This window comes from Astyanax mexicanus, chromosome 11 (genome assembly GCF_023375975.1).
Source record: "Astyanax mexicanus isolate ESR-SI-001 chromosome 11, AstMex3_surface, whole genome shotgun sequence".
In the NCBI taxonomy this organism is placed as follows: domain Eukaryota; kingdom Metazoa; phylum Chordata; class Actinopteri; order Characiformes; family Acestrorhamphidae; genus Astyanax; species Astyanax mexicanus.
In genome coordinates, this window is record NC_064418.1 from 13,857,233 (window position 1) to 13,867,500 (window position 10,268).

At 41.5% G+C, this 10,268-nt stretch overlaps 1 protein-coding gene across 1 annotated transcript in view; it reads right to left on the minus strand.

Annotated features, from left to right (window-relative positions):
• Window positions 1-3,876: 3,876 nt before the first annotated feature.
• The window catches only part of efnb2a (ephrin-B2a), a 29,045-nt gene continuing 22,653 nt past the window's right edge, over window positions 3,877-10,268 (minus strand). Inside the window, exons 4-5 of the mRNA XM_015606167.3 lie at window positions 10,019-10,120; window positions 3,877-9,581 (exon numbers count right to left, since the gene is read on the minus strand). Of these exons, the coding sequence (XP_015461653.3) occupies window positions 9,166-9,581; window positions 10,019-10,120 (518 nt within the window). The 3' untranslated portion in view covers window positions 3,877-9,165. The remainder of the gene's footprint in view (window positions 9,582-10,018; window positions 10,121-10,268) is intronic.

Here is a 10,268-nt window from a genome sequence, read left to right on the forward strand (position 1 = left end):
CAGATGATGATTCTCCGAAACCACACAGACACACATACACTCCTCCACGCCACAACAAAGATGAATAGAGAGCAAAACTCAGCATGCCTCCAGAGAAGTAAATGTTTTTCCACTGTCACCCCTCTGCGCAAGGATCTTCAGATAAACTCGCAGAGAGCGGGGGAGAAACTCGAGTATTAATTCTGCACTTCTCCTGCAGATTTCTGCTTCCCCTCAAAGCCCTCGTCTTCAACATCAAACGGCGGCGGGCCGAGAAGCATGCGTATTGTGTCCTCCGACTGCGAGCCACATTCAAACGAGGCTATTCAAACGGACTGCGTGAAATGTGACCTCGCAAAAATAACCGTGGCCGTCCACCAGATCATTTTCCTGGAGATAAAACAACCGGAGATTGTATGAAGAGCAGATTCGGCACTGGGAAAGAATGTTTTCATATGCAGATTCAGCTCTTTTTTTACCCCCACTCGTCAGTGTTCAATCTAAACCCCATTGTTACACTTACCGCATCTTGACCAAATAAAGAGCTAATATTAACAGATCCAGTTTCTGTCTCCTGTGAATTACATTTATTTACATTCGCCTCGCAATTTTCCACAACCGGATAATGCCTCGCTGCTGCATGATGCTTTAAATATAAGCTGACAGTTCAGTAAAAAAATCACATTTGCACAATTCCTCCCCATATCCCAAATCATGTCAGTCAGTCAAGACGTGTTCAGATTCTGAATTTTTTTCAGCTTTTTCCAGGTTCTCACTAGAGAACATAAGCATACAAAAAAACATGAGAAGCTTCAATAGATAATGGGGGTAATAGGGTAGAGTAGGATCCCATGATTTTGGCAGTCCTGATAACACGCATGGAAGCTTAAAATGGATTTCAGGTAGCAAGATAAAAATGAAGCAAAAAAATAAAAAACTACTAAAGTCAAAATGGGAAAAAAGAAACCTAATGGGAAGAAGATGAGGACCATGAGTAGATGATGACCAGCATGGCAAAACTGCTTGACCAGCAAGACCAACAGGACCGTGACTAGTTCAAGACCAACATGACTAAACTGGTTAACCAGCAAAACCAACAGAACCATGACTAGTTCATTACTAACATTACTAACAGGACCATGACTATTGAAGACCAACAGGACTGAACTGGTTGGTGAGAAAGACCAACTGGACCATGACTATTGATAACCATTGGGACTAAACTGTTGATGAGAAAGACCAACTGGACCATGATTAGTTGATAACTATTGGGACTAAACTGGTTGATCAGCAAGACCAAAAGGACTGTAAGTATTTGATGAGCAACAGGACTAAATATGTTGACCAGAAAGACCAAGAGGACCATGAGTAGTCAATGTCCAGGAATAAAACTGGTCGATCAGCAAGACCAACAGGACCATGATTAGTTGTTGACCAACAGGACTGAACTGGTTGACTAGCAAGACCAACAGGACCATGAGTAGTTGATGACTATTGGGGCTAAACTGGTTGACCAGCAAAACTAACAGGACCATGACTAGTTCATGACCAACATGACTAAACTGGTCAAACCACCAAGACCAACAGCGCCGTGACTAGTTCATGACCTACAGAAATAAACTGGTGTACTAGCAAGACCAACATAACCATGACTATTTGACTACAGAGAGGACTAAACTGGTTGACCAGCAAGACCAATAGGACCGTGACTAATTGACGACCAAATATTATGTGCATTTTTCAGCAGGAAACTCTACACCAGCTCCATCCAAAACTCCAGGCTACAATACAACTTATCATTATTAACTGTTTCACATTGTCCTGGAGTTAAGTGCATAATAATAAGCTACAACAAGCCTAATAACATAGCCAGAAAGCCATCTGTGCCTGAATCATCACACACTTAGACTCGTTTATCTGGTTCATCTGGAGAGATTTTACAGGGATAGCTTACATAGTGAAACAGGTTCAAGCAGAGCATGTTCTTGGACATCTTATTGTATTCTTAAAGCACTGTCTGCCAATTCTGACAGCAGTTAGACAGATGGTTCTCAACATTTAACCATTAAAATAATATTTTTATGTTGGGCTTGGCTCCTGAGTTGATCCAGGAATTCATTTTTTTATGATTTAATGGTGGCTGTGATAGAGCACTGTTTTAAGCAGATCTTAGAATAACCTCCCTGTTACACCCTAATATTTATTCATTGGCAGCTACATACACTGTCTGGATTCTGTATTGATGATTGGAGATTTGGACCACTGCACAAAACCTTCTCCAGCACATCCCAAAGATTCTCAATGAGGTTAAGGTCTGGACTCTGTCATGAACAATACATGTGAATAATTTATTTTTCATGCTCCTTGAACCCTGCACTCTTTTACAATCTGAGCCTAATGAATCCTTGTATTGTCCTCTTTAAATATTCCTGTTCCATCAGGGAAGAAAAAATGCATTGATGGAATAATCTGGTCTATATTTAATATATCCAGGTAGTCAGCTGACCACATTCTTTGAGAATATAACATTGCTGAACCTAGACCTGACCAACTGCAGCAACCCTAGATCATAGCCCCGCCCCCACAGGCTTGTACGGTAGACACTAGGCATGATGAGAGCATCAATTCATCTGCCTTTCTTCTTAACCCTGACGCTCCATCACCCTGGAAAAAAGTAAATCTGGAACTCATCAGACCTCATGATCTTCTTCCATTTCCAGAGTTCAATCTTCTTGCTCCCTTGCTAATTGAAGCCATTTTTGCTGGTTAGCCTCACTGATAAGTGGCTTTCTTAAGGCTACACAGCTGTTTAGTTGCAATCCACTGAGTTTCCTTCACACAGTGTGGAAATGCTCGTACTTTCACTATTAAACATACAGTATCCCTGAGTTCTAGTGTTGTTTTTCTACAATTTGATTTGAGCATTTCCCCAAATGTTTAACTGATTCAAGATTTTTTTCTGACCACATTCCTTCCTCGAAGATGAGGTTTCTCTGTGGTCCTTTCAATTTCTAGTAATGCGTTGGACAGTTTTTAAACCAATTTTATCGGTTGAGTTTCAGCAATCTCCTTAGATGTTTTCTCTGCCTGATGCATGCCAATCATTTGACCCAGATTCACATCTTTTCCACAACCACAGGATGTCTTTCAGAACGTGTGCTTTGGATCATTGTCCTGCTGCAGAACCCAAGTACACCTGAGCTTAAGGTCACAATCTGATATCCAGATATTCTACTTCAGGAGTTTCTATTAGAGAGCAGAATCCATGGTTTCATCAATTACAGCAAGTTGTCTAGGTGTTCTTTTTCTGAATTTTACAAAAGGTGTAATAGGACACATATCTATTTTTCCAAAATGATCAAGATGTTTGTTGGCAAATGTGAGTTGGACCTTTGTCAGACAGGTTTAACTGATCAGACCTGGTTACGGTTAGTAAAATTTAACTCAACTTTCCAAGAAATGTGATTAATCACAGTTAATTCATGGGAGGCAATTACCTTTTCAAATAGCACCAGGTTGGTTTAGATAGCTTTTTCCCTTAATAAATAAAATTTCAAATCTGCTTTTTTGTTTTTCTTCAGGCTTTTGTTTTTCTTTGTCTTATATTAAAGTTAGTTTGATAATATGAAAAACATAAGAATTATAATGGTCCTGTGTATAACTGATTAAAAGTAGTTCTAAAAAGTTCTAAACCTATTAATGGGTCAGCGAATTCACAGACATTTTACAAAATCATACATTTTTACCAGAATGCCCCTTGTTTTGACACTCACTGGTGTTACGTAACATCAATGACATGTTGTGACACCAGTGACTGTCGTGAATGATCAGGTCACTATTTTATAAATTACCCATTTCTAAAAGAAAATGGAAAATAAAGCAAGCAAGACCAGAAAGTTTCCATAGGAAAAACATTTTATTGTAAATCATTTTTCAGTTTGTAACAGACTGGTGGAATGTGTGTCATTTTTAACTCTTTCACGGCTTGACCAGCTCTTACTGCACAGGAAGGGGTGGAGCTACAGTCACTGGGGAAACCATAGCAACAGACAGACAGACACATGGAGCAAATGGGAGGAGTCAAAAGGAAAAGAAAAATCAGAGATAAACTCAACAGTAATACTGAAATTTGCATACAAACTGGATAGAAGTCGAAATCAAACAGAACTGGAGAAAAAAAATCTAAATAATAAAAAAACAAAACAAAATGATAATCTAATTAAATAAATATCTATGGTACACACGTATGGCACAAATATGCAGCAGTCAGTTTGGCAACTCTCTTCTTTCGTTAGATTTGCTTTTCTTTTCTTTTCTGATTATTTTTCCTCTCTTTTAAACCAAATCACCATGAAAACAGTGCAAAAGGGGGGTGGGGTGGTGGGGAAGGGTTGAGGACTTCAGACGAGCGCTAGCTAAAATACATAGCAAAAAATTCCAATTTTATACAAAACATCTTACTTTAAGAGTTTATAAAAAATTTGTTTTATTGGGTTTGTTGTCGATATTTACACAAGCTATTTACCAAAAAAAGTAGTATGCTTTTTTGTCGTTGTTGATTTCTTTTTTTTTTCCACTGAAGTGTAGTATTTTTTTATTCCCCGTCATTTTTCTTCACTTTACTAAAAACGTGTGAATAAGGCTATTGTAACAACCCGGGATCCATATACAATACAAACATGAATGTATTTACAGCTTCTTGCCTACAGATGTACGGTGCAAAAAATTACTGAGTCCTCGGAACTCGGGATGACGATACGAGCAAGGCATTTTACAGTAAGCCTGAAGACGGATGCTTCGGCTAGCATTTCGCTAAGCATTCCAGCACCGCTAACTGCAACTGGTGCCAAGATTTAATCCCAATGTTACCAGGAACGTCGACATCAAACCAACAACTACGAAGAATGCTTGGCGACATGCTAGCTCAGAAAACCTCCGTCTTCAGATTCAAAGAAACTAAGAAGATTGTCATTATTTTTGCCCATATAGGACAGCAACAAAACAGTGACGTGTATGTGTGTTCTGTAGTGTGTCAACTACTTGGAATAAACTGCTTGAGTTGAGTGTGATTTCACAGTTTACCTCATACCAACTGCACGTAAAGTAAAAAAAAGAACAAAACAAATAAAAACCTAAAATAAAAAAATAAAAAATTTACTGAAAGAAAAGAATACTACTCAATAATAAAAAAAACACACAGCAGGATTGTGGTGTTTTGCTTGTGTTGTATTGTTTAGTTTAATTTTTTTTTCACTCATTTCAGTGGTTAAGAACACTTTTCCATAGGTGTATTTCATTTTTTTTTCTCTCTCTCAATTACAAAAATAAATAAAAATTGCATATTTTGCTTATTTTTTGGCCTCTTACAGAGGCACAAACCTCAGATCACACAAGGCTTGGCTTCTTGGCGAGATTCGACGATCTCCGTGAACGGATGAATACGGAAAAACTCAGAATGATACGTGTGACTACGGCGGCCCACCGAGCCGAAGCTTCCCGCCAAAACTCTTAAGGTCCGCCGCTGGCGAACGACGAGTGGTCAATGGGAGAAATACGAAACAGATTGTGTCTGTAGGGTGGACTTCACGTACACGACCACACACACCAACATCGCGTCGGAGAAGCTTGACCAGAGGAGGTTTCTCGTGAGAGTTGGGAAGGATGTGTGTAAAAGAGGGAGAGGGTCGTGGGAATTAACCCAGAGCAGCTACGGACTCAACTTGGCAACTTCCTGCTCTTGGACTGCTTGCGTACTCTCAAAAAACAAAGGGTTGCTAAACGGGTCTTGGCTTGGATCGATTGTTCTACAAGAAAAAAAAACTACAATGGCTATAGAGCTGTTGCTTTATGTGGAAACCATGGACCAAAGGTGGTTTCCTTATGATAGAGGTCTTTAAATGCAGACAGTGGCTCTTGTTTCCATTCCTAGGTTCCTAGGTCAATTGGTCAATGAACTAAATAGGGTAGTCCAGAAGAGACCTTGGACCTACTACCTGGTTCTGTTTTTTTATTACAATACTCATGTTAGATGACCAATGATGTACATCAGCAGTCCATTGAACCTCTAATGATTACAGAATCCAGGACCTGGAACTGCTTTTAAGGTCTAGATTTGAAGACCTAGACTTTAGTGACCAAGATCCTAAACTCTGGGCCTTGAAACCAGTTTCTAGTTCTGCTTTCAGTGGTTTTCTGTTAGTTATGACACTAACCAATCCATCAGGACTTCAATAAACTACTAATGAATACTACATTTAATGCCAGAATATGGATTTAAGGGTCTATGATCAAGGTCTTGAACACTGGGCCTTGAAACCAATTTCTGGTCCTGGATTTCGCGGTATGTTATAAGTATGAGATTGGATGATCCAGCAGTTAGTTACTCAACTGCTCAATGGACTATATATGATAATTAAATCTAGGACAGAAAGCTGGATTCAAGGCTCTGTGGTCAAGGTCTTTAACTCTGGTTAACTCTGGGTTTTGAACAGTTCAATAAACTACCAGTGAATATAAAATCAAGAGTTAGAAACTGCATTCAAATTCCAGACCAAGACCTAGGAATCCTATCTGGCACCTTTGTTCTCAAGAGTACACCAACAGTCCTGATATGTTCTCCACCAACATTTCTTTTCCTCCTTTTCTCCACTCATATGCCATCCCATCTGATTTACAATTTTAGCCCCATCTAATTCCTCTCTGCTCTGCTTTCCAGCCCTCGTCCACTGCCCTGCTGCCCACTTGAGAAGGCTTAAGGCCTAATTTCCACCCTGTTCCCTCTGAGCTTCATCAGAAGAGACAGGTCAGGCCAGAAGAGCTGGTTTACTTTAGCCCTGGTCCGCGGGATTCTGCCAGACTTGCCCTTCCTCTCCACCATTTCTGGCCCTTCCTTTTCATTCCTTTCAGCTATTTTAAACCCAACATGCTGTTTTTCTCTGGGGCCTCTCTCCAGAGCTGCCCCTCTTTCATTTTTTCCTTCCCCGGCTGTGTTGCAGTATGTGTATTAAATATATACATATATATATATATATAAATATAAGCTTGTGGTTCAAAAGGCAACTTTTTCGATTAAAATAACCGTGAATGGGGCGACAACGAAATAAGAAATAGGGGGGACATTTGCATAATGTGGCTGTTTTCCTAAATTATTCATATCACGCCTTCCTTTTTTTTTCTGCCTGGCCATTTGTGTGTGTGCTCTGTGTATCATAAATAAATTCTTTCTACTTCTCTCTGTCTTCCTTTTTTCCACATTACAAAAGCAGAATCTCCTCCATTTCGAACTGTACAGCTAGAACCGAAACGAACAAAAAAAATGTTAATTAAGTCTTCTGCATTCAATTCAAAACACAAGTAAATAATAATTAGAAGAACTATAATAATAATAATAATCATTATGCTAATGCTAGTAGCGATGTGTTGGATGACCCTGTGCTTTTTTTTATTTTATTTTTATTTTTTGCGCAAAGTATGGCAAGCACCAGTTCATCGAAAATTAACCGAGGGGATCCCACGTTTATTTTGGACGTTCAAGATGGCAGCTGGACACGTATTGCCACTTATTGCTAGCATTTATTCTGCTAACATGCTAGGCTATCACTACTCTATCACTGCACTGGTGCTGCCGTTTAGCTCCTCCCGTTTTTCTTCTTCTCCTCCTCCTTCTCTGATCAGCAAGTCTGGTGGTTGGTGTTCTACTTAACCCCCCTTGGTGTGTGTACAGTGTAGAGTATACACTTACAGTATATAGGTGTGTATGTGTGAACGTGTGTGTGTGTTCTGCATGGTAAAGGTGGAGGTGGTTTAAAAGTGCTGCTTTAAAAAAGTGTTCACATGGTTTCCCCCCACCGTTCCAGCAGAGAACATCCCTGTCCGCGCCCCCCCCCCCCCCCGACCGACCTCCTTTAAACTCTCTGTCTGTCTATCTATCTATTTATTTCCTCCCTCGTCCTTCTCTAGCCCTTGGCCGCAGACTTTTTTTGTGAATGTGTATGTGTGAGTGTATGTGTATGTGTATGTGTAGGTATATGTGTGTACGTCCCACGCAACATACGAAACAGCACGAGTAAGTAAACCAGCACAAAAGGATCTCTATGACGTAACGATACCTATGTTGTTCTATGAAAACAAAAAAAAAAAACAATGAAACAAAAAGTGTGAACCATACTCGGAGGAATGACCAAGAGAAATGGGAGTTAAGACGTATGACCTTACGAAACGAAACAAAACCAAACCAAACAAGCTTTCAAGTAACGATTGGTGAGAGTCACTTCGTAGAAGAAAAAAACAGGTGTGTTGAGATGAAGGGAAGGAACAAAAAGAAAAGAACGAACCAAAACAGTACGAGTGACCAAGAAGGCGAGCGAAACGGGTGATGTCCGCTTTTTACGTGCGGCAGGAAACTCCGTAAAATGTCCAATGAGAAGATGGAAAGGAGTTTCCCGCTTGCTGTGTCCTGTTAAGTCCAGCTACTACCCGCAGCCGATTGGCTATGTCCACTCCGCTCCTTTCACGTCCAATGAGCCGAGGAGATTCCCATCGATTAGACCATCCGTCGTTCTGTTATGTCTCTTTCTTTGATCTGTCCTTTGTTCTTTCCACCTCCAAGGCTGTGGAGTCTTTTTGAAGCGAAGTAGAAACGAGGACTTTATAATCGCCCTCCTCGTCCCCTCCCTGTTTTAACACGGACCCCCAAAGCACACCCTCCCCGGTATGTCTCAGACCAGACATGTCCTCAAAATGTCTCCAGAATGGAATGTCCAGTCGCCCACATACACCCTTCCTACAGGATCCTCAAGGCCCGATACATATTTATATTTTAGCGCCTTTACGTTCCTCAGGTATTCCTCATGTGTTACCCACATGTTCATCACGCGTGCATCACATGTTCATCACGTTCCCTTTCACGCTTTTGTTGTGTTTTTTTCAGAGTAGGGGGAGGGGTTTAAGAGCAGCATATTAGGAGCCCCACTCCACCATTAGGAAAGTCTATACTGGTCATCATCATAATAGTAGTAGTAAGGAATATTTGTTAAAACAAAAACGGAAACTATTTTTAAAGAAAAAGAAACGACAGCCATGAGAGGAGGCGGGGCTAGCTCGATCCCACCTCCCCCTGAGGGCGGAGGGGCGATCCATCGAGGAGAGGGGGCTGGTCAAACGGTCAACGCGGGCCCATCTCGGTCCTCAAACCTTGTAGTAGATGTTGGCCGGGCTCTGAGGGGGCATCTCCTGCACGATATAGACAGGGTGGCCGTAATCCCCGCTAACTTTCTCGTAGTGCGGGCAGAAGACGCTGTCAGCAGTCCGCAGTGGGATGATGATGTCGCTGGGCTCGGAGCCATTGTTGTTGCCGCCGCCTCCGCCCCTCTTGGGCGTGGCCAGCGTGCTGAGGGAGAGTGTGGTGGCGTGCTGGGGCGAGTGCTTGCGGTGGCGCCGCCGGTACTTCAGCAGCAGCACCACCAGCATGACGATGATGATGATGACAATTACGCTGGCCGAGGCGATGCCGACGAATAGCGCCACTTCGGAGCCAATCATGGACGAGGATTTGCCGCCTCCGTTGTTGCCGTCGGTCTGTCCGTCCTCGTGATATGACAGTCCTAAAGGGGGGAGGAGAAGGAGGGAGAAGAGCCAGTCAGAAACAGTGGAAATGCTGTAAATTACTTTTTAGGCCAATTTTAATCTACTTAAATTTAAATAAATGGATACAGACTGGGAACACAAACACATGTATAAGTTGTGAGGTGGTATCTTGTCTGAGTGAGATTGAACACTGGCTCAATGCAAGTTGACATAATTATGGGAGATAGACTGAAGTCTTATAGTGAGTACTAAATAGAAGAAATACTCAATTTACGAAGCTGTATGAAGTTCTAATTTAACATGACACGATCCACAGTGGACAACACAGTGGGTGTTAATGATCATGACTGGCAGCATCTGGCTAGAAGTGTCCGTGCACATACACTTGCAAAGACCACAACCAGCTACACAAACGCTTCTCTCAGGTGTTTAAGCTGATAAGTGTGTATCTTACCTGGCTTGTCAATCACTTCGTTGGATTTGTCTTTGCCAGGGTCTGTGTGTTTGGGTGGATGTCTGGTGGGATAATCTTTAGGAGGAGCTGGATCTGAGGGGTCTGCAAATAAACAGCACACGAATAAACATCACAATCATCACATACAACCCGTATAACCACTCCAGATTAATTCAGTGACCTTCAGCATGTGTGTGTGTGTGAGAGAGAATATGAGAAAAATGTCAGAAATGGTGCGAGAAGTGGGCGG